General features: G+C 43.3%; 1 protein-coding gene across 3 annotated transcripts in view; it reads right to left on the bottom strand.

The window, feature by feature from the left end:
• The window catches only part of EGFR (epidermal growth factor receptor), a 178,284-nt gene that overhangs the window by 12,312 nt on the left and 141,254 nt on the right, over nucleotides 1-24,718 (bottom strand). For all 3 annotated transcript variants that reach the window (XM_062625376.1, XM_062625377.1, XM_062625379.1), the window contains exons 12-22: nucleotides 23,745-23,944; nucleotides 21,998-22,130; nucleotides 20,494-20,593; nucleotides 18,403-18,560; nucleotides 12,928-12,963; nucleotides 12,342-12,483; nucleotides 10,527-10,649; nucleotides 9,194-9,292; nucleotides 5,908-6,093; nucleotides 1,957-2,112; nucleotides 1,007-1,082 (exon numbers count right to left, since the gene is read on the bottom strand). In XM_062625376.1, coding sequence (XP_062481360.1) covers nucleotides 1,007-1,082; nucleotides 1,957-2,112; nucleotides 5,908-6,093; nucleotides 9,194-9,292; nucleotides 10,527-10,649; nucleotides 12,342-12,483; nucleotides 12,928-12,963; nucleotides 18,403-18,560; nucleotides 20,494-20,593; nucleotides 21,998-22,130; nucleotides 23,745-23,944 — 1,409 coding nt within the window. The remainder of the gene's footprint in view (nucleotides 1-1,006; nucleotides 1,083-1,956; nucleotides 2,113-5,907; nucleotides 6,094-9,193; nucleotides 9,293-10,526; nucleotides 10,650-12,341; nucleotides 12,484-12,927; nucleotides 12,964-18,402; nucleotides 18,561-20,493; nucleotides 20,594-21,997; nucleotides 22,131-23,744; nucleotides 23,945-24,718) is intronic.

The following is a 24,718-nucleotide window of genomic DNA, read 5'->3' as shown; positions in this document are numbered from 1 at the left end:
TGTTTATTTTTTATAATCTCAGCTACTATCTCAGTATTCACCATCCCACCAACTTCCCAGCCCCACAGAAAGGAAATGCAGGTTACTGCCTCTTGACTCCAGCCCAGCAAGTGGCTGGAGTAAGTTTGTCTTTTTGTTTGAAAATCTAAGTTGCCTTTTTGTTTAAAAACAATCAATCTCTCTGGAGACGAGCAAGAGCAGTTTTTGAAAGATGTGTACACCAGCTGCCCCGGTGTCATCTGCTGACATACCACGTACTCTCGTGATGTAGCCGTTGTGATTGTCTGGTAGCTTAGGATACAAAACAAGGTTTTGGATGCCAAGATACATAAATGGATTAGAAAGGACCAGAGGCCATACTTCTTCTAAAAGGATACAGGATCTGACCATCTGCATTGAGTATTTTCCAGGAATACAAGAGCCCAAGGAATGGAAATTTTGTAATAAGATACTCTGAAAAGTTTCCTTTTTGCTCCTTTTTCTTTCAAGCTGGCTGATGAACTATACCAAATGTAAAACTGGTATATAAACCTCTCTAAGGAGGTTTTTACTTTCCTCTCCTTTTGGCCTTGTCCTTTCAATACCAAGACAGCACAAGCATTTTAGGTCACAGCAGTGATACTAATTGACACTGACCAACAGTGTGGCCATTGCTTTTAGGTCCTCCCTCTAGTTATGTGGCTTTCCTGTCAGCCAAGTTATATTTCATGGGAAGCTGCTGAAGAAAAGCATCCGGAGAACTTCAGCAAATGAAGCAGTCTCCTACCTGCAGCCCCTTTCAGGGGAAGGACTCATCATCTGAAAGCATGTTCTCCAAAACATCTTACACCTCACTAGCATGTGATTTCATGGAACTTTTACTTTGTGGAATAGTTTTGGGACCACTGTTCATGTTTAATCTCTCAGTCTTCTCATAATGGGAATGAAAAAGGTCTGCATAGAGTCACTAGCCAATCCTGTGATTTTCCAACCCATTTGCAATTACTGTAACTGGTTTTAGACTCACCGTAACTCCAGACATCGCTTTGATGAGTGTAAATCCGATGTAAAATTGACTCCAAGGCCATCCATTTAATAGGAACCTAGGAAAATTCACAAGCAAGCCTTAAGAGGCCGGTCCAAAATTTATGAGGGATATTTGCCACCAGGTGGTGTGTAAACCTACAGTTTGGTTACAGAAGTGAAAACCCAACCAACTACAACACACAACTATCTGAGTGGTAGAGCAGGCAACTTTTGAGTCTTATTATTATTTTCATTTATTATGTTGAACCTGGGAACGTGTGAAATATCAGGCATATTAGAAATCTCTCTTACAAATTAGTTTTGGATACTTTTAATGGTCAGATTACTGTTTTTTTAACCTTCTATCACAACAGGACACAAATCCAATCTCAGGCTGTAGAGCCTGACAAAGACTGATCTGCACTCATATGGTTTCCATTTATGGTCTCTGCAATATTTGCAAGCAGTTTCTCTTTAATTTCTCAGCAGGACACATTCCCTCCATCAGCACGCAGTATAACACGAAGGCGTGTTGAACCAAGTCTGACAGGTCTTTCTTCTGCTATAAATACACAGTATTCCCTTTCTCTTCCTAAACTGCACAGCATTATTGGTGTTGGCTACACTGATGAATTCAGCCATGCTTTTTTTTTCTTTTTTCCTCCTCTTTAATGTTTTTTTAATAATCTTGCTTTTTCCCCGACATTCTGGGTGGGAATTTCAAACGCATTCGCTGCTCTGCTACCTCTGCTCCCACTGCAGTCCCACTGGCCTGACACTGCTTCGGCTGATTTCAGAGGACTTCCTCAGGCTTCAAAGGCAGCATGCTGAGATGGCAGCTGAGTGCTTTGAAAAACACACTTTCTTTCCCCCCCTCTATGTTCAAGGCTTGCGCACAAGCACAAACACCGACGAACGCACAGCAGCGGCTCATTCTCCGATGCGCTTTACCTTGCCTCCCTCGGCGTGATACTCCTTCTCGTCAGCACCGAGCAGCTTTGCCAGCCCAAAGTCTGTGATTTTCACGTGTTGAGGAGTCTTAACAAGGACGTTCCTGGCAGCAAGGTCACGGTGCACCAGGCGACGCTCCTCCAAATAGTTCATTCCCTGCAATACAACAAACTGTTGGTGGGCATCACATGCTTTGGGTTTGGATCACAGAATCCCAAGGGTTGGAATGGACCTCAAAAGATCATCTAGTCCAACCCTCCTGCAAGAGCAGGGTAACCTAGAGTACATCACACAGGAACTTGTCCAGGCGGGCCTTGAATATCTCCAACATAGGAGACTCCACAACCCCCCTGGGCAACCCGTTCCAGTGCTGTCACTCTCACAGTAAAGAAATTTTTCCTGATGTTCACATGGAACCTCCTATGCTCCAGTTTACACCCACTGCCCCTTGTCCTATCACTGGACATCACTGAAAAAACCTAGCTCCATCATCCTGACACTCACCCTTTACATATTTGTAAACATTGATGAGGTCACCCCTCAGTCTCCTCTTCTCCAAGCTCAAGAGACCCCTCAGCCTCTCCTCATAAGGGAGATGTTCCACTCCCTTAATCACCTCTGTGGCTCTGTGCTGGACTCTTTCAAGCAATTCCCTGTCTTTCTTGAACTGAGGGGCCCAGAACTGGACACAATCATCCAGATGCAGCCTCACCAAGGCAGAGTAGAGGGGGAGGAGAACCTCTCTTGACCTGCTAACCACACTCATTCTAATGCACCCTAGGATGCCACTGGCATGTGCAAACAAGTGAGAGCACCACCATGGACATGTGGTAATCTATCCCACCTTCAGAAGAAGGCTTCCTGTTTCAATTTATGTGATGCTTATTGCAGGGTGAGGACAGTTACACTGAGAAATAACTATTACCCTCCAGGAACGTTTTTTGTAGGTCCACACACCGGTGAATTGATGAAGAAAAAAAGAGACAGTAGCAGGTATATATATAGCAGGGGATGAGATTCCTCACAGGACTTTCAAATAACACTTCTTGCAGCTGCACTTGTGCAACCCAAGTGACTTCAGGAGAGTATAATACAGAGTTCAACTATCACTTTCCACATGCACGTAGACCAATCCTACAGAGAGTATTTAGACATTATTCATTCAAAGCTGCAGATATTGTGCCTTACTGTGGCATACTCTACCTTCTCCCTGCTAACAATGAGGTATCCCACTGCAAATGTGAGAAAAAGGGGAAAAACAGTAAACAATTTCGCTCTATGGCTGAGCTCAGAGTTGTATCTGTTTACAGATGCCTCTTTGAAAAGGCACGTACTTCTTTGAAAAGGCAGTTTCACTGCCTCCCATGATTAAACTGGGTTTCCCATGGCATATGTGCTTTTTTGATGCAGCTGCCTCCCTAGGAAGAATACAACTAACTGTGCCGGTTTGACTTCTAAAGCATAAATCAGCTGCGTTTCTGACCACAGAGATTATTCCCCTTTCCTTCAACACCAGTCTTTTGGTGCATGGAATCAAAAAGTTCATGATTTCTAAGTTTCCTGCAAGATCTAACCACAATTATTCCCAGTCCATAGGCTTTTGCTGGTGCTTGTATTTTTATGAAGAGGAAATTAATAAAAAAGTACTTGTAACCTACAAAGTTAACAGCAAAATGATCATGTTGATGAGATGACAGAGCACTGGAGGGAATAATTCCCTTCCAGCCTCCCCCCCTTCCTAAACCCACTGCTAACCTGGACCACCATCGAATCCTCCACCCGAGTCCCTCAGCAGAACTTCACCCATGCGCTGCTGATGTTGCCAAAACAAACCACCCAAACAACCTGGAGCAATGCCACTACGAGCATGCATTTCATTACACAGATAGTTCTTCAGCAAGCAGAGCTCTGGAAACAAAACATCTTGAGCTGCCGACAGAAAACTGTCTTAAGAAAGAAATAATAATCACATAATCTAGCCCTAGTAGGATAAAAAAGTTTCTGCTAAACACATCTTGCTGCAGACTTATTATGAGGCAAAGCTGCTGAAAGGCAGAATACCAGTTTCAAACCAAGTTTTTCAAGACGCTGATGGCTAAAAGGCTTGTGCACGCACATAACCATACACCGAAGACACCGAACTGCTTATCTAGAATGTTCAGCAGATAGTTAATTGTGTGCAGGCCTGGGGTTTAAGTCATTTTTCATCATTAAGCATGAGACTAATGTGTTCAAAGAGTTACTTCACAGTGCTTCTGCACATGGAGTGCCTATGCTCTGTCATAACATCTCATCTGAAAGACAGGACTCCATACCTCAGTGAAAGATGATGTTTGTAAAAGATACAAAGCAAACTTATTTCAAAGCTGTGAAAACAAAACGAGAATAAGCTTCCCAGGGAACTTGCCTCCTGCTGGTTCGTTACCAGACATAAATACATTGGCTTCAATCTTTTCCCCCCTCTGAAAGTACACTTTTAAAGAGTCAGAGAATGTCCAAAAATCTGGCACGACTTTATCAGAGCAGTAACACCAGATGCATTGGTGGGAAAAAGCCAAACACAGGATTTACGAGTGCTTTGAGGAGAACTTCAGTGAAGAGCAGCACAAAGGAGTATGTTGAAGGTCAGGCATCTCTGGAGAGGGTAGAGGTTGCTATGGGCAAATGTTGAACCGACATGAAAAAGAGTGAAACAGATGCTAACAATTGTGAATGGCAACCTTTTGGGCAAGCGATGCCTCGATGATCAGTCTGGGGACTGAGTTTGCCACCTTAAAAATTAACAAGGAGGAGGAGGGAAATGTGGCCTCCCGCTCATCCTCCAAAGGGAATGAATCCAGGACAGAGCAGTAATTGATTTAAAACAAGAGAGCAAAAGAGTCAGAAAGAGGCAGTTCACATCCCAGGTTGATGCATAAATGAAAATTCACTTGCTGTGGAGCATGCTGTAAAGAAGTGCACACACCGAGATGAAAAATGCTCTGTGTACTTTTGGTGGACACATTTCTGAGGTCCTCAGCATGTTTCCTGAAAGCAAACCACAGCCAGGCAAGCCTGGGATGTATACAAGGTCTCAAGGGACCGATAAGGCTGTAAGTGTGTGGTTAGCTTGCAGACTGGCATTCCTGAAATGAGGAGCATTAAATCAGCCGGGCTTTGCGGATACTGCCATCTTATACAACGAATCTCCAACAAACTGAACCTATTTTTTGTGCTGACTTTGCTCTATTCTTCCATGCTTGCAAACAGCTAATCACCTTCCAAACACAGCATGTTGCTCCTAAGTGCAAGAGGCTGTACTTCAGCCTCCTTTGCTGCTCTCCTCTTTGGCAAACAGTGCCAAGTGTAATAATTAGTCCTTTATTTGGCACTATCGGCACTGTAATTAGATTACAGGCACCAACTCAGTGCATATAAATGACAGAACAGCCCTGATATACTTGAATGTCTTTTGGTCACAGCCAGCCTCTGCTAGAATGGAGCTGGTATTTATTAATCAGCAGTTTTGATCCTCAGGCCTCAGAGATTTCAGCCTGAAATTCTCTGAGGCACACAAGAAAGCGCCTCAACACTGTTTGCCTCGTGCCACAGCCCAAGGAAATCCAGTGATGGAGTCAGCATTTTGGTACGGGAATTGCCAAATTCTACTCCCTGCCGCAGCACTGTTTAATCACACTATGGGGTGTTTGGTTTGGACATAAATCTGTTGGTGATAATATTACACTGTCTAGGAGCGTTTTGAAGAATAGTTAAGGTTTGCTCAGCAGCTTGAAAACAGTAGATTGTTTTAGACAAAGCAACCACTCACTGTCACATATAAGGTATCTACAAACCACGTGATGAAATAGAAAGATTTACAGAGACAGTTAAGTAAATAAATACATTATGTGCTGTCAGATCTGTGTTATAGCATGAGTTTTAGCTGATATGGAGGTATGCTGGTCCACTTACCTTTGCGATCTGCACACACCAGTTGAGAAGGTACTGGGAGCCGATGTTGTCCTTGTGCTCTCGGATGTAATCAAGGAGGCAACCATAAGGCATCAGTTGTGTGATGAGCTGCACGGTGGACGTGAGGCAGATTCCCAACAAGCGGCATACATGAGGATTGTCAACACTAGCCATCACATAAGCTTCCTGAGAAGAAAGCAAAAAAAGCAATGTGAAACACTCCCTTTGGCATGACACATATTTGGAGAGAGTTTAAAATGAGTTGGTCATTCAAGAAGTTGTTAAAATACTAAATGCAGACTCTGTGCTTCATATCACATATAAAATACTTGTATTTCCCTCTCTGTGGATCGAGTTTTTTCTACTCAGTGGAAGGTCCAGATTTTGAACTGAAGCATCACTGAGTTGCCACAGAAGAGCCAGGCTCCCACTTCTGTTACACCAAGGACACAAAATCCTGGGGACAAAACTGGCAGACCTAGGCAGAATTAATTGAACATCACCTGGAAACTGATGGGATTTCATCACTTTAAGCACCCAATTGCAATGGCAACACATCTTGTGAACATGTGTCATAATGCTTTTTCTCCTCTACAGATCTTTTGACCAACCTGTCTGGACATGAGTATTTTGAGACTTTTGCCCTTCTGTCAAGGTTTGTGCTAACCCAGAAAGTCAAGAGTTGTCATCTAGGATGTGACTGATGGTTTGACTTCTTAAGAGACCATGTTCTTCTTGATCATGATGTTCTTCAGTTGATGTCAAACCAAATAGGCTAATAATCAGTTTACCTCTTTAGAGGCTTGAGTACATGTGGTGAAAATGTTGTCCCCAGTTGGAAAAGCTGTTTCAGTCCCATTTAGCCATGTAAATTATACCAGGAATGTACTTATAATGTGGGAGCCCAAGCATAATAAACCCTTTGGTCAACTGGAATTTTGGGTCTGAGCTTCATAAATATGTGAAAAACTTCTGTCAAGCCTGGGTTCACCCTACGCAGCTCAGGTACTGAGCTAAGGTGACCTTTCCCTTTGCTCCTCTGTAGGAAGGGAGATGCTCCTTCAGAGGCTGGTGAAGTACATTTCAAACACACTGAACACATCCTTTAACATGGCCACGAGGTGAAAAGCACAACTTCACATTTTCTTGTGTGCAAAAACTACTTATGGATTGGTAATTGAGTTGTGTATTTATATTGACATCCACTGTCAAGTGCCAGCTCAAAGAATGGATTCCAACTGGGGAAAAAATTACAGCTGAAGTTGTTTGGATTTTTTAACTGATTTTGGGTCTGATTTACAATATGTCACATTTAGACATTTTTTAAGCCATCTGATTGAAAACCAACACAATGAGAAATAAATGAGAACTTTTCCATGCATCTTAACTCAGCATCTGGAGAGACACCAACTAATCATCCCTTGATGATTTAGTATTAACCTAGCAGCCTCCCAGTGTCTAAAATCATAGTGAAGAGATTGTTGTGGCATGGAAAGGAGCAAATCTGCTCTAAGAGCTTAAGAGAAGAAATACCATAGCACTTTACTCATCATCTAATAAGCTTTCTACAGATGTCACATAGTTGTGTAGCTGGTAAGAACTATTATTAAACAAAGTTATTAAAGCAATGACGTTCAAGAAATAAGCAACCCCAATTCTTAAGCAATACTTTCTGGCCTTGGTACTACTGTTTGACTTGCCAGCCTAAGCAAAACATGGTGTAATGCAGCTTCTCCTGAGGTGCTAATTCTGTGTTTGGTATCCTTGTTTTGGATGAAAGTGGCCTCCAGGCAGCGAGGTTAAAGATGATCACCAGTAGAATTGGACAACTGCTCCTCAACCTACCGCAGGATGTGAGCAGGTCACTGAAAAACAACCCTCTGTCAGAGAGAGCACTGATTCTGTGGGCTAGCTTGAGGAAAGATGAAGCAAGAATACAATCTGCTGTTCAGTTACGTAGATATTTGCAGCAGTATTTTGTAAAGAACCTTTCAAATCCATTATATGATGTTCAGATGTAAGCAGAGACCAAAACGTGCTCATCTCCCTAGGCTTCCAACCCAAGCCATCAGAATGACGAAGGGCATCTGTTCCTTGCCTTGCTTCCTGTTGGGATTCAGATCCATATTGTACTCATTTTAGTGGGGGAAGGGAGGGAAGAGCGGGAACTCTGCAGAGCTGGAGCTCTTCTTACTGCCCATCTGCCGCACAGCCCCCGTGGGGCTGACCTGAGGGCCCAGAACTGGGATGCTGAAGAGTGGGGTGGGTGTACGGGCCACACAGCTTTCAGACAGTGTCCAAGCCTTGGCACTGGTATCACATTCGATAGTGCAAGGTCAAAGAGGCCACCGCCTCCTCGCAGGGAGCAGAAGGGAGCTATTGTGCGGTCACGGGTCCCTCTAAGTAGCCCAAGACATTAAAGTGGGCCTTTGTTTCAACTGTTTATCTTGGAAATCTCTGCGGTACACTCTAACCTGCTCCAAGTATGCTTGGTATTCAACAACAATCTTCTGAATTAGCCCTACCCTAATAAAGCTAGCGAGAGCTCGCCTGGATTATATGAGCTAAAGCTGCTGCGCCTGTTCTATACCTAGCGTGTTTCTGTAAGGTAAATCATCTTTAATTGGACATTATTATCTCTGCAGTTTCAATGACCTTGAAAAGTTGGTTGTGTAGCAAAATATGTTTTGAGAGGAGATTTTGGAGTCATCCCTCTGACTTCTGTTGACTGGGTTTGTGTTTTTTTTTTTAGTTTTCATCTGAAATTTAGAAAGAATTCCACCAATAAAATAATCTAAAAGATGAACAGGACTGAAAAAAAGCAAGAGCTTTTTTTAAGTGTCCTAATTCAAAGGAAAAGAAAAGATAACGTGAAGATACACTACAGAAACTTTGAAAAGGGGAAGTACTTTGATATCACTGAAGAGCATGCAGTTCCTGCATTTACTGCCTTGCATGTGACATGTATGTGACACATATGTGACACAGTTCAAGGCCTAAACATGAGAGTAAAGAAAACAGAGTTAGCTGTAAATGTATGGTCCTGACCTCTCCATAGGTGCTACCCCAGGAGTACTACACCAGTATCTGGACTGCGAGCACAGGGTTCATATGAGACACAAAAGCATTTCACAGACTGGGCTTCAAAGCCCAGAACTTTAGATAGAGAATTCAGGTTTGGGTGCAAAATATTTCTTCCCACCCAAAATCCCGAAATCCCTTTAGTTGTTACAGAGGAAAATTCACAGACCACTGACAACTTGACAAAACAAACATGAAAACTTACGTCGAGTATTTCCTTGTTGGCTTTTGGTGAGGTAGCCTCTCTCAACTCTTTAATAGCCACAGGAATTTTAACCTTCTCCCCTTCTGGGATCCAAAGTCCCTACCAAAAAGAAGTAGAAAGAGTTACTCAGTCTCATATCTACCAGGTTAATTCTCACAATTACATACACCTTTTACATCTTCTGAGAGGACTTAAATATTCTGAGCAATGGGAAGACATGGCAAGCAACAAAAATAGGCAAAAAAAGTCTTGCGGGTGTTAAGCAATCCTGTTAATGGAGCGGTATTTCTCTTTCAGTCACCTCTCTAGTATCTTTTTTGGAAAAAAACACCATGTTCATTTCCATCCCTCTATAGGGGGGATGCCCAAGAGACGCATAAAGAGAAACTTCTGTGGATGGAAAACTAATTAATTAGCACATCACAGCAACTGTACGTGCAAAACCTTGCTACTTCCAATTTATACAGACTGGGATGAAAGAACTGGCATTTTCTCATGACAACAAGATGGCATCCATACTGTACAAATATAAGCAGTGGCAAGTAGGTTTCTTTCAGGCTGGTTCAGTGCTCTACATCTACAGTGTCAGCAGGCCATTTAGGCAGCAGGTGAATAGTGTGGCACTGCGAAGACACACTGCTGATGTACTCAGCAATATAACAATATATGTACTCTGTGCATTTTCAGAGGTTAATGGGATTTGAGCTTCAAAAGTTCCTAGCCATAGCTGGAAGCCTTCTTCAGAATACAAAGCTTTGTAAAGAGATACATGGTTCTATGAAAGTCTGTATTTCAATACTATTGGCATTTATCCTGAATAAGAAAAGTACAGAGAAGTAGAACTTGGTGAATAAGAAACACAGAAGATAAACAAACACCAAGAGAAAAAGAACCCTGTGGACCTACACACTTGAAGGTGTGTAGACACTCCCATACATCCGAATCAGTTCTAATGAAAGAGATTGACAAGTATAAAACCAACACCCCAGACCACATAGAAAAATGGCTTAGCACTGAACTGACTGCTTTTTTCCTAACACGACAGCGTGTATTTGGCTGAGGTAGTTTTTAAGTTGAGAACTTTGCTCTCCGGGTTCAGCAGTATGGCTTGGAAACATATCATGTAAAACCTCCCATGTTACCCAATTTGTAACTCAACTAATGATGACTGAGTCATCTCTCTACCATTCAATACAGACATGCTATAAAATCTAGCTTAGTGATCACAATGATCACAGCTCCCAGTTCATGCTCTCTTTGGGTGGCTTCTGCATAAGGGAGTAAGATTGAAATGGGAAGGGAAACACCCCTTTTCTCTTAAGGTGCATCTTACCTTATAAACAGTGCCAAAAGCTCCAGAGCCTAAAACTTTGACCTTTTTAAATTCTGTTTCCTTTAAAATTCTCAGATGAGCCTGGTTTGGTGCCTCCCCGCTGGGTGTCAGTGGTTCGACAAGCTGGGGCAGAGAGAAGATGATGTTAGAAGGACATACACTCTAGGAGGACAGCAAACTGCATGCTTTGGGAAAGCAAGTAAATCCTTCCTTTAAAATAATGAACATTTTATTCCATGTGAAGTTCCAAGGAAGACAGCCCCACTCTGACTTGCAGCAATAAATACCTCAAGTTGCTCCAAATTTCAGAGGTAAAACCAATCACAGATTGCCAACTGCCATTTTGAAGGAGAATGAGGGAATACTACTGTTCAAATGAAGGCTTTGACTTCAAAGCCCTAAAGCACATGGGAAGAAGAACCATGCAATTACCAGAGATCCTAAAGAAGATTTTTCTTGTTTTGAACTTGTGAATACATTATTAAAATGTTTTAAATAAAGGGCAAGAATCACCCACAACCATTCAGGTCTGCTCTTGTTTAACTGGATGGAATTCCCATGGTACCAGTGGCTCCCCCAGACTGCAGGGTTTACGAGCGGCAGCTGGAACTCTGAGAGCACTTCTTTTGTCAATAACAAAGGAGATGGTGAATTTGCTATCAAGATTTTAAAAATTTGGCCTAGGCCTCATTACCAAACAGCAGCAATGCCTTCCAAACAGAGGTATTTTAACCCTTTTCTGATGCACAAGTCAGCTTTTTCCCTTTGTGCTGCTTCTTTTTCCTTACCTTTGAGCATTTAGCTGGATACAATCAGATTTTAGTGGGCCAGCAACCTTTCTGCTGGATGAAATATTGTCATTTTGAGGAGTACAGGGAGTACAATATGAGCTGAGCACAAACTGAACTCTACTATTACAACTGTAGAATACAGTGGTATGTAAAATATTGTGAGGTAGTGCATTAAAAGCAGCACAGCTTTGACTTTAAGGATTTCAGCAGCTGACTCTGTGAAGCCAGTGAGCACAGAAAGGAGCTGCAACTGGGCTTTTAGCAGGATGCTAAATACAATTTGCTAATGATTTACTAGGACTGAACTAGAAAAAGAAGGCGGCTAATTATAAAAGAGTGGCTTTAATCCAGGATAATGAATTTTGCTGGTTTATATGTGAGGTACTCAGGGGGTGATGCTGTAACACAGACAAAACCATGCAGAAAACAAAAAGCAGTGTAGGAGCCTTGTTTGTGCCCAACAGCATGAACCATCCACTTTGATGGCTCTGAGGGATTTTTGTGCTAAAAGCAAACCAAAGACAAGACACAAACACTTCCTCAATTCCTTTCCCTCCTCTTCTTTCTCTCTCCTTTCTTTCTGAAGAAATGAGATGTGTGTCTCATCAAGGGGGTAGAATTTTCAAGTTGCCACAGTACCCTCAAGGCTTGTCTGGAGGTAGAAACTATTCAAGGCTGAGAGTCTACACAGCAAAGTGCTATGGATCAGCAAAACACACTGCACCTCACCCTGAAGGTGTAGTTTTTTCCAAGTAGACAATCTCAATGATTTTCTTGGGATTTAGACATCTAAACCCCCTAAAGCTTTTAAAAATTACATCCCAAAGGATGAGACTTCAGATTGAGAAGGTGTTAGATGCGCATCGCCTCTTTCCTGAGGCAGACACCATGCTCGCCAACCCAAGGGCTTGTTGAGTTACAAGGCAGATGTAGGGTGCTTTAGCTCTCAGTATGAGCAGGCTGGCACCCATTAAAGCAGGTAAAACAGCCGGTGTTGCCACCGTGCCATGCCAGCAGTGCTCACCTCCCTCTCCTGCAGCAGCCGGCGCAGGGTCCTCTTTCTGACGATGTGGCGTCTCCGCAAGTAAAGGCCGATGCCCAAGCCGACCACCACCAAGCACAGGAGCCCTCCAACAACACCCGCTGCGATAGATGGGATTTTGGAGCTGCAGGACAGAAGGGAATGCAGAAAGACAAAATAATGCTTAGGTGTAAGATTTAAAAAGCCCTAGGTTTTGATTAAACACACACTCTGGACATCCGCTTAACCCTGTTTGAGATGAATCCCCTGCAATGCAGGTAACCATATCAATCCTAAATGTCTCTCTGCCTTTAATCCTTTCTTTTTCTAGCTCCTCCTTTTCTTCCCCAGTAAGATCCCAGGTCTCACCTTGACAAGCAAGCTAAGCAGAACGAGGTTTTGGAGTCTCGTGCCAGTAGGAATATTTCTCAGTTCTTTAGATCATTTTTCTCTGCTCTAATCTGTCACTTCCCTGTACAGAGCTGAAGACTTAACTTTAGCCCCAGCCTTGCAGTGTCCAGCATGGAAATGTAAACACGCATGCATTCTTCCCAGCTCTGTCGTTAATTGTAGCAGATTAGATACTCACCCGTTTGGACAGCCTTCAAGACCTGGCCCTTTGCACCTGTAAAAACAAATGAACATCACAAATGTATGAGCTCAGGCATACATAATTCTATAATTCCAACTGAGAAAAGTGCTACTGATTGAAAAGTTTGTGTTTCAGAGCAATCCAAGTATTAACACTGGAATTTATAACAGTTATACACTCTAATAACATCAGTCAATGGCCCTGCTCCAAAATACTTTGTCTAGAGGCATAGTTATAGCTTCATACTCAGTTTAAAGAATATTTTAAACCAGCTTTAAATCATGTGGCAGAATGATATTCTACCACATGAATGTCATGTGGGGGGTGTCATAGATACACAAATTCATGGACTCCCTGCTGTGCACGGACATCTGTGCTAGCGCAGAAGCTTAGGGCTGACTGTGGAGGAGGACAGAAGTAGCCTCTCCCCTGCACAAACACAGACAGCCACATGGAAATGTGTCACTGCAGACCCTTCTGCATGAGCCTTGTTTCTTGATAAGTAAAACCTTCCAGTTTCCAGACTTTCTATTGCAATGGAGAACTTGTGTAGGAGGTACACAGTCCCATCAGAAAACAGGATTTGACAGCACTCCCTTCAGCTATAGTTTGTTGGTATGTGTCCATGATAATTTTATTTCAGCATCTAAGGTCTGATGTTGAAAGTGTAAACAGGAACAAGAGTTATCCAGACAGCCAGAAACTACTAACAAGACATTCACCCTCCATTTGAGTTTAAAATGGAATTCATTTTGGCAGCCCAAATGCAGAAAACAATACAGATGAAAACACAGTGACTGCATTCACTTGATGGTCTAATGGGTGTGAAAGGCACCACACATTCCCTAAATGCTGCTGGGCTACAAGATTTATGCTTTTCTTGGGAACTGTGGTCTTTGTGGTATCTACGGAGCAAGAACAGCATTACAGAGAGGGTTACATCACCTCTGAAATGCAGAACACATCAAGAAGAGAAGTCCAGTTTGTGGTATCCACTCCCTGCGCTGACTTAGAGAAAATGGGCCATCCGAAACCAACTCCAGAGGAGGTCAAAGAGAGGGTAAGGAGTAAACCTGTGCCAGGAAAGCTGCTCTGCATTCCCTTTTGCTGAGAGGAGGAACCAGCAGGTTTCCAAAATGGCAGGTAGAGGTGGCGATCTTATCTCATAACTTGATCTAGGTCTAGGGGAGGAAGAGGTGAAGCAACTACTCATTTTATTGTGGTTTTGTTTGTTTCTTTTCATTACTCTGATCTTCCCTCATGTATTCGCCTTGTTTCTGGGCCAACACAATGCTCCAAAACCCAGCATCTGGAAGATCTTGTGAGTTCACTGGGCTCCCATGCAAGAATGTGCATCCTGGTGTCCTGGACATGCTGGAAGTGCTGTACATACTGGTTCCCGGATCCCGGGCGCCCAGCTTTGTTCCCTGTTGGCCTACAGCTTGGGTTGTTTGCTCAGTTGTGTAACTAAGCACGTGCTTGGAGAGGCTGCACATGCAGTGCAGAACCACCAGCTTGCTTACAGTCACAGGAGACGTATCTTGCTCTACACCGGACTTCTCTATTTGGGTGCTCAACAGAAAAATGATCTAGGACCCAAGACCGCATCCCATTCATGCTCTACCAGCCAGGAATGAATTTCTACATGCTAAGGCAACAAAGTATGAGCAGCTTGCATGTAAGGATGTTAAATTTAAAAGACCTCACTTTATTCCAGAATGTGACTGTGGTCCCTCAAATTCTCTTTTCGTAAAGTTCTGGTTTGCCATGCTCCTTTACAATGGCAAGTCCTCTATGTGCTTCCTTACAGTAAAAACAATGGCTTGAGGAGATAGTATCTAGAGTCTGAGGAATGACCAACCAGTTATTTCCCTACACCAGAAAGCAGAAGCAGAAGTGTAGATTTTCATCTGTCCCCTTCTCCTTATAAATTATTTCTCACACAAACCCATCAATATCAAGTCTAATGGGGTAAAGTAAAAAGGTGTTTGGGAAGAAAATGACAGATCAGCTTGTGCTTTTCAAGTCCCATGTGATTTTCTGATTCATTTCACAAGTCTAAGAAGAAACAAAGCCTATGAAAAATATCCATCCAGGACTAAACATAACCATCTTTCTTACTGTGGAATTTTATGATGACATCCAACATAAGTAATTCAGGTTTTATGGAATCTAAACAATCACTTTTTCCATTCCTGAATCATTTTTCTTTTGCTTACAGAAACCAAAATGAGAAATGTGACCTTGTGTTATAAACTGCCCCAAGACCTTACGGATATATTAGATGGAACCTAGCAGCGGTTGTAGTCTCTGAAATATTTCTCTACTTATTGGAAAATTAGTGCTGTGTACAGTCCTGGAAAAATATTGCATCCTGAACTCAGCATTTCATCTATCTATGTAAATATTACTTGACCCAGTACAGACATAGCTATTTATTTCCCAAACCCATCAAGATTTTAACAACTTTCTCCTCGACCCATAGTTCTTAATTTGATGTAAGAGAGGTTGCTGTGATTTATGGCCTTTCAGAGAGGACTATAACAGCCTAAGTTACTCCACAGTCATAAAAGAAATTGAAAGTCATTGGGCTTTTTAAAGCCTTACAAGAACCTTTCTCTGCCCTTTCTTTCTCATCAACCTCCAGAATGTAACAAAGGCATCACATTTGTGCTGTGCTGCAGCAACCTTCCCTCTCATCCCCCCCCAGCTGCTTTCTCACACCCCCTCCTAAAATCCCCTGGCATCTAACACGAAGACTGGTGAGGCACATAGTGTCGGTAGTGACTGCGGAGGCTGGATGCATCAGCCAGTGCTATTAACTACAGTGGTGGTTTCTTCCCTCCTTGCTCTTTGACCCCAGTGGCTGTGGCTGAATTGAATTCCTGTACACTGGGAGAGTGGCAAAGGAAAACCAAATCCTTCAGCACCGAGCAGATTAATTAAGCTGGTGTGTGTCATTAGTTGCTTGACTTATAAACTGAACAATTCCCAGGCTTTTGGAATGTTGCTCTCTTTATCGGAGCATATTTTCTTAGCTGTACTAGAGGCAGAGCAAAAGGAAGCTTGTAGAAAATCCCCAAGAGATTACAGGAGAAATGGGAGAGAAGGGATCTTTTGGGCTGAGCAGGAGAAAGCTTCCTCCATTCTGTTTTCTAACGAAGGCTGAGAAAATGACTCAGCAAAGAAGATGAGACTAGATGGGGTTCTTCACAGTGATACTGAAGAAGAGAAGCATTACCACTCAGCACACCTAAGTAAAAAAAACAAACTTCATGACAAAGCTCAGCTGGGAAGAGCAGTCCTCTTTACTTTCAGCTTCTTCAAATAAGGAAAATAAGAGCCAGATCCTGGAACCCATTACTTGCATGACTCCTGAAGCCAGCACACTTAATCATGCTGATAAGATTTTGTGGGCTCTAGCCACAGAATTGGACAGGGACAGAAAAAAGTTGCTGTTTTCTTGTCATGCAGAAATCACTGAGAGTGTGGTTTCTAAGGATGCAAAAACTTTGCGAGACAGATGTTTTCCACTCACTGCTGATCACATCCCATTCCCGCAGCACAAGGGAAAGGCGTGAAGGGAAGTAAGCAGCATTACTGATTGATTGCCTTCAAGGGGACAATGCCGTGCCAGACTGCACATTCCCACATTACATCTCTGACACTGGCTCCCTACCCATCAATGCCATTGGCCTCACATGTTCCCTCTGTAAAGCAAATATAGCAACATAACCTTCTTCTAGTTCTCCTGAGCCCTTCAGGGATACAGTCTATTTCTTCTGCCACATTTGGGCAGCAACTTGAACAGGACCATTGAGCATGTCCACAATATAACTGCGGCAAACTTAGCCCAGTTCTTTCATGCATCCATACTACTTCTTGTGTTCTGCCTTAGTAACAGGGCCAAATATGCTGAGCCATATGTTGGGTACCCCTAATTTAAAATACATCTCTTTACCCCCATCTCCCAACAGATTCCTGTCGTACTCCCATCCTCTGCTAAAGCCAGGCAGGAATTGACTTTTCTGATGAAGTCTGCTCTGGGACTTGCTTGTGCACAAAAAGCCACCACATGGCTCCTCACTACATGCACGTCTGGCAGATTATGCTCTCCAAGTTTGCATTCATTCGAGTCTAGTGTTTGATCTCACTACTGAGGCTGCACAGTGGAAAGCCTTGTTCAGATGTGGTTACCCATTATGCTGCATTTTGATGTGGCCACTTAGAAGAAGGATATTGGATCACTGTGGCTAGTTTGTATCAGTAGGCACTACTGAGGTCATTAATAAAGAGTAAAGTTATTAAGATCCTGTTTCTACTGAAGTCATTTGTTCTCAGGTGTGTGATGGGAAGCCTGATAAGCCTAGCCTGCTTCTGTAACAAAAAAGAGGGGGCACTGCTGTAAATCATAGCAACCCACGTGGCTGTTAAAGCTATCATCGGAAAAACAGACCCCTAGGAAAGGGTGATACTTTTTGGCTAAACCCTTCATCTCCTTTTCTCCATGACAGCAAGGGCCTGGGCACTCCGCTCTTTGATGACCTGGCAGTTGAATTAGCTAATGGACAATGTGATCATGGTTCACCTGAATATAACTTCTCTCTTGCAACAAGTATTACAGGTATACTACAGGAGGATCTGGGATCAGACAGACCTGCAGGGTACAGGGAAAGGGCCTGTAAAGACCGCAAACGTGGGTGGCTTTTTTCTTTGAAAGCATCGCGGTCCAACAACCAAGTCTCAATCCCTAAAACCTTTTATTAAACATGCCATGTCCTTTGCAGGTTGGAAACCAGGAGAGGAGATCGTTCTTACTGTCATGTAGGACAAATAATGTTCAATTTACAGCTTGTTACAGCTTGTTACGGGTGGCAGTTTAAGCATGCCCCCAGATGAGGACAAAAATGGTTTATACAGATTTGGTTTACTGTGATGCCCATTAACAAAGTGACACTCAGGAGGCAAGCAAGGCTTTAAACTCAGACCAAGAGCTAGCATCTGGGAAGATGGAAAAATAGAAAACCACTGTGGTACCCCACTGGGATTTCCCTCTTAAAAAATGAAAGGTGCACAGAAAAATGGTCCCCAGGAGCTCAGCATCCACCAGATGTCACTGATGATCCTCCCAAAACCAGAGGACCCAGCACCAAGCCAGGTGGGAAAAGAACCAAAAAAAGCATCACTGGTGAGGAACTCCGTAAATTCCAGGGTATTTCCTATTCAAATCAACAAACAAACATGTTTCAAACCCCTAAAATGTTTTTTTTTTTCTTTTTTTGCCTTCTGTGTAAAGAAGAAGTGTCACTGAACTTTGCCTATTTACAGTCTGCTGTGCTTTGCTTACATTACCTGTGTACTGACCTTTCTCACTCCCTTTCTTCTTCTCGGTTGTTTGAAATGGGACCATCAGGAAGAAAAAGAGGTCAGTTCAAGCTGTTCCCCTATTTCTTCCCCCCATCTTTTACTCACCCACGGGTGCAGTTTGGATGGCAGAGCTGGCAAACAGCATTCCCATCGGCGTATTTCCAGACAAGGGTGTCATTCTCACCCAGAACTCCCGCTGGGCAGGATTTCACACAGTGGGGGCCATCTATAAAATGGGCACACTTCATGCAATTGTCAGGGCCCTGCAAAGAGAAACAGCTTGTTTGTAATGCCCTTACACCAGCCTATTGAGGAGGAAATTCACAAGATAAATCTAAATGGTTTTCATTGCTGGAAGTTTTCAGCATCATCTGGTTTTATTACCTTGCTACCTGATATTCTTGCAAGTATTTCTCGTGTAAGATGGACCGTATGAAAGGTAGTACCTGATGTTTAAAGTGCTTAGTTAAGCCTGATGTTTAATATTTTCTTAAGTTTCAGCTGCTTTTTTTGCCCCTGCCTTCTGCCTGGTTGGAAAGCTTACATTTTGCATTCGAAATGGGGAATAATTTAGTAACATCTTGATAAAGGGTAAGCTGAAAAGCAGAGGGCCCGGCTGAGCCTGTTGCAATCTACCATCACACAATGTAGAATGATGGACCTGGACCTGGTGACACCTTCCTAAAGTACTGGCCTCAGATCAATACTTTCTTGGTTTCTCAGCATGGGTTCTTTCACTTGTTAGGGAGAAGCAAGGGATAATGGAGGCAACCCAAGGAGTCTGAAAATTGTTTTTTTTTTTACCTTGAAAAGCACTTAGTCTGTATTTAAAGGCATTGCCTTTAGCCATTTTTAGCTGAAATGTTTTTATTCAGGATATAATAGCACCAGGAATGCACTAAGTATTTTATAGAAGAGGAACCAGCAACTCTGGGTCAAATTCCACTATGGAGAAAACCAGACCTGACCCACAGGGCCAGTTTCAGTGGGACTACAGTAAGACATGCTATAGGATGGTTATTTTAATTACTGTAAAATCTAAGGGCCACTGTAATAGACTGATTTCTATGTGCTGGGCAAATACAGAACAAGGGGGCTGTCACTGCCTGCAGGAGTTTCTAATGTTAACAATATCCCCGAGGCCATGGCAGTCTAAGCTAGAAGGGAAGATGGAAATGCTTCACATTACTGAGCAGTGACTCTTGAGACTCACGATGGGCAAGGGTTGAACACTCAATGGCTACAGGGAATAGCAAGAAGTGTTTAAGGAGTTGGGTTAAGTAGCACAGAGAAGGATCTGTGATGGAAGCACGAGACTTGGTTTCAATTACCCCCCCAAAAAGAGAATTAGAGCTTTACAGTCAAGATACTACTTTGATCCGATTAAAAGGAAACCATTAGGTACCGTTGCCAAACTGGACATTTCATTACACAAAATAGTGTTCTCAAAATTAAAGAACAACAAAGTTGAGGAAGACTGGATGACCAGCAAGACTGCATTGCACTGACTTCTGTAAGAGGAGCTTGAATGAATTGGAGTATTTAAACAAGTTTGAATTTGGAATATTTAAACAAGCTTGAAAATCGAATTGTTTTGATCGCCTTTCTTTGAATATAATTTACACCTGCAATTACTTTAACATAGGCATTTACTGCAATTTCCTAGAGGTAGGAACATGGTTAGTGGAGGGAACATGGTTTTAAGTAAAAACTGCATAATTTTTGGCAAGCATTTGGTCTTGGTGACAATTTTAGCACGGCTTTTCAAAAAGGCAAAAAGCTACCGGTTTAATCCATTACTTGAAGCAGGTTATCTTCCCTTTCAATAAGGGAACCTAATCTGTTCACACCAACCTGGCATTTCATTAGCTTCATGTTCCTGAAATACTTGCCAAGTTATGTATCACCACATACATAAGTAAGCCACTTTTTTTCCTCTCTCTCTGTAAAAGGCACAAAAACAGAAAGGCCCAGCAATACCTTGGACTTTGTATGATGTGTATGATGGATGACAAGAAAGAAAAGGTTCCCTTTCCAGTTTCTGCACCCCTGCCCCATAATCTTGACTTCCACCCCCTTTTATCTCTACTCCATCTTGGAGAAGCGTAAATGAGACCTCAGGATCATCTCAGCACAGGAGACACATATTAATACATGGTCTGAGGTGCAGGTTTGCTAAGCTGAATCTGCTCTTACAGGTCCAGTGCAGGTTGCGTTGTACATGGTGGAGTTCTGCACCAGGCACTCAGGGTGGCAGGGGAGGCACTTGGAATCCCTTTCAAACTCTCTTGGCTCCCTGGAAAACAAGAAAGGAGGAAAGAAATAATAAAACCCCAGGCTGATGAGTGAGTGATAAATTGTGCTCATCTCCCCTTTTCCTGATTTTTCCAGCTTAAATAGATTGGGATGATGGTGCTGGGGCAGGAGGAGGTACAGGGGGACTCTCCTGGCTACACCAGTAGCACTTGCTTAGGTCAACTAATGGGAGGTAAGAGAAAGGGAAATCTGGTTGACGGTGAAACACACAGCACTCCAGATCGCACACTACAAATCAGTTTACTTTCCCTTTTAAGCTAACAACGCAGAATATTCACAACGATTTCCAAAGGCTTTTAACTGGTTGTGGTGCAAAGAGATCAGCAAAAACAGTTCAAGTGATTCCAAGGCTCCAAATAATAATTAGGGAAGTTAAACAGCAAAGCACTGGTAATTAAATTCATGCCCTCACTACAACACACAATGAATCATTAAAATATGAAAGTTGGGAACAGATGGTTTCAATAGCAATAAAGCTGTTCCACTTCAAGTAATGGTGTTATTAATTAAACTAAATCTACCCATCATTTGACACAAAAAATGCCCAGATCTGCCCTTCAGGTCATAATAGCTGCTGGCAGGAATTCACTTACAAAAAAGACAGCTGCTGAACTGCAAGCTGCTAGAGAAATACAATCATCAGGGGCACCAGCGCCCTGTCAAGTACTTGCTTAATACTCATGGTTTTTGGAAGCCAAACTTGGAAAGGTTCATTAAAAATACCCCTGTAATTTTCAGTGCTCGATGTGCCTTTCTGCCTACATCACCCGCTGAACTGCCTGCAAACCCCAGCCGGAGCCCTGACACACAGGCAGTGATGTGTTTTCCTCTGCCTGAGTGAGGCTGGAGCAGTAATTTTGCCTGAAACTCCTGCTCCCAGTACTTTTGCAGATAACAGTTCATTCTCCCTTGACTGTAACTTTGCAAACTACAGGGGCAAGCTGCTCATCTGAGCAAATACGAGTCCCTCTGCAACAAGGAAGTCTACCACATGGTGAAGCCCTGGCTCTGGGGACAACTGAGCTCGCGGTGACATCAAATGGCTCTGGCTCTCACTTGATGTGCTAGACATGACAGGTATAGCTCAGATTTTCACTGGGGCTTTAAGGTCTGTTATTTCTTATGGGAAAGAAATGCAAGGCTTAGTCTCCCCGGGCCTCCAGATAGTCTCCTCATGGCTTAAGGGGATATTTTCTTGGCAGGAGCAAAATCCTAAGCAATGCTGCATGGGGAAGAAGATGTACCTCAGGTCCTGTGCTCACACAAAACCTCTGCAAAGCTGGTGAGAGCCCATGAAGCCAGAGACCCTATTTTTTTTTTTATTTCTTTCTAGTTACAACACGTTTTAAACACTAAAACCTCAGAATCATTTCAGACACCTTACCCTTGCAGGATGTTGCACTGTTTCACACACTCCTTTTGGCGATCGAAAAACCTGCAGGAGAAGCAGTGGAAGGGCCCTGGGCCCCAGCAGCCCACATCTGAGCACAGGGGGTCACAAACATGCCCGGCAGCAGCTGGGAGAGAAAGAGAGACAAGAAAAGCCATGAACATCAAGGGAGGAGAAAGGGCAAATGAATCACTGCCAGTGACTCTATCCTGACCAGTTTCTCCAATCTGTTCCAAAGCAGACATGAATGGTCCTGGCAGTGTGGAAAAGGAGTAATCATAATTCTCTTAATTTCCAAAGCCTCAAATTAAGAGTGATTTCTGGCCTTTCAAAATCAGAATGAACTCTTCTGTGACAGCTTAACAGCTGTACAATAAAGCTAAACTAGTACTAGACTATTGTGGTTTAACCCCAGCAGGCAACTAAGGACCATGCAGCCACTTGCTCACTCACAACCCCCAGTGTGATGGGGAGGAGAACTGGAAAAAAGGTAAAACCCATGGGCTGCAGTAAGAACAGTTTAATAATTGAAATATAATAATAGTAATAATAATAATAGCAGTAGTAATTGCAATGAAAAGGGAGACAACAGACAGACAGAAATAAACCCCAAGACAGACAAGTGATGCACAATACGCCAGCTCACCACCCGCTGACCCAGCTCATCCCTGAGCAGCAATTGGAGCCTCCTGGCCAGCTCCCCCCAGTTTCTGCACTGAGCATGACCTGCTGTGGTATGGAATATCCCTTTGGCTAGTTCAGGTCAGCTCTCCTGGCTGTGTTTCCTCCTGGCTTCTTGTGCAACTCCTCACTGGCACAGCATGGGAAACTGAAGAGTCCTTGACTTAGCAAGCACTAAGGAGCAACAACTAAAACACTGGTGTGTTATCAGCATTGTTCTCAGACTAATCCAAAACACAGCACTGCACCAGCTACTGGGAAGAAAGTTAACTCTATCCCAGCCAAAACCAGGGCACAGGCTGAGAGAGTTTGGGTCATTCTGCCTGGAGAAGAGAAGGCTCTGGGGAGACGTTATGGCAGCCTTCCACAATACCTAAAGGGGGCTTATAACAACTCTTTACAAGACCTGTAGTGACAGGAAAAGGGGCAACAGTTTTAAACTCTAAAAGGGTATATTAGGTTGGGTATAAGGAAGAAATAGTTACAATGGGTGGTGACACTGGCACAGGGTGCCCAGAGAAGCTGTGGCTGCCCCATCCCTGGCAGTGCTCAAGGCCAGGTTGGACAGGGCTTGGAGCAAGCTGCTCTAGTGGAAGGTGTCCCTGTCCATGGCAGGGGGTTGGAACTGGATGAGCTTTAAGGTCTCTTCCCTAAACCATTCTAGGATTCTCTGATCAATTTCCAAAGTACAACAAATTCATATTCTGCAAAGAGAAGCAGTAAGATTTTGGTGCAGGGACCACTGCAGTCACAAAGTCTGAACAAGAGCTTCGGCCTGGTCAAAAAAGTCCAATGTTTGCAGTTAACTCCTGTGTCCTTCAACCTATGTGGCTTCACTATGACCATAGTGGTGAGGAAGCTCTTTCACATCTGCTGGCCATGATGAAGTCCACATCCTTGGTGGGAAAAAAAATCCCACTTTTCCCACACCATCTTCATTAAAGCAGTAGCATTGATGAATTTTGCATCCAGGGGTACAAAGAGAAAAAAGCCTTGCTCAAATTAGGCTTGCATTTCAGCACAAGCTTCCACAGGGAGCAGGGAGGCAGTGCTGACTTACCACACTCATTTTTATTTCTGTTCTGTATAATCTTTGTTTTCTGGCTTGGAGTTGCAAACAGTCTTTGCCAGTCCATGGTGTCAGCATAGCAGAGGTTCTTGTTCTTCATAATGGCAACATCTCCATCACTGATTTCCTTGAGGGAGCGCAGCCCTAAGGACTGTATTTTCAAGTTAACAACAGCAAGGGAATACTGGCCACTAAAACAGAGAGGGACAAAAAGAAAACACATGGAAGAAAGAGTAAGCAGGGTATTATTCAGCACTTTTTCTTTTTATTTTCAAATGCATGCGGCTGTAAACTGAATTTTGTCCAAGCAAGATGCTGCTCAGTCCTCTATACTGGTACATGACATTCCTATTGTAAAGCAACTGCAATACTTATATCTGGTTTTGCATGGGCTTTTAAAGCTAAAATTGGCAGGACATGCACGCTCTGTCAAGTAAATTATGTGCAAGAACGGTGGTAGATAGAGCAGCTCTTATTTTGTGCTGGTCCACCAAGCCACCCTTCCTCCTGGGGTAAGTCCAGGAGGGTGCTGAAGGCACTGCCAGTGTCCATACCATCTGGCAGACATAGCCTGGTCCCAAGTGCTCAGCTACCTCACATCCCAAAGCACTCCTGTCAGTAACTTGCCCAGACTGCAAAGGGCACTCTCTGTTCTACTTGTGCTTCCAGGCTGGTGGGAGAGAACCTGCTCCTGAGAGGCAGGCTCAGGGCAGCCCCTCTCATGTGGCACTGAGCTGAGGGTTTCACTCCCCAGGACACACTATCTACTGCTACAAAGATGGTACTATACTCCTTGACAGGTTCTTCTTCTTTTGCATCAGCCTGGAGAAGAGAAGGCTCCTTAAGGGGAAACCTTAGAGCAGCTCCAGTGCCTAAAGGGGCTACAAGAAACCTGGAGAGAGGCTTTGGACAAGGGCCTGTAGGGACAGAACAAGGGGGAATGGCTTTAACCTAACAGAGGGGAG

The sequence above is a fragment of the Pezoporus occidentalis genome, unplaced genomic scaffold (assembly GCF_034315485.1).
Source record: "Pezoporus occidentalis ecotype Australia unplaced genomic scaffold, CSIRO_AGI_Poc_V1 ctg28, whole genome shotgun sequence".
NCBI lineage: Eukaryota > Metazoa > Chordata > Aves > Psittaciformes > Psittacidae > Pezoporus > Pezoporus occidentalis.
The sequence above is the reverse complement of the archived record's forward strand: the minus strand, read 5'-3'. Positions and strand labels throughout refer to the sequence as shown.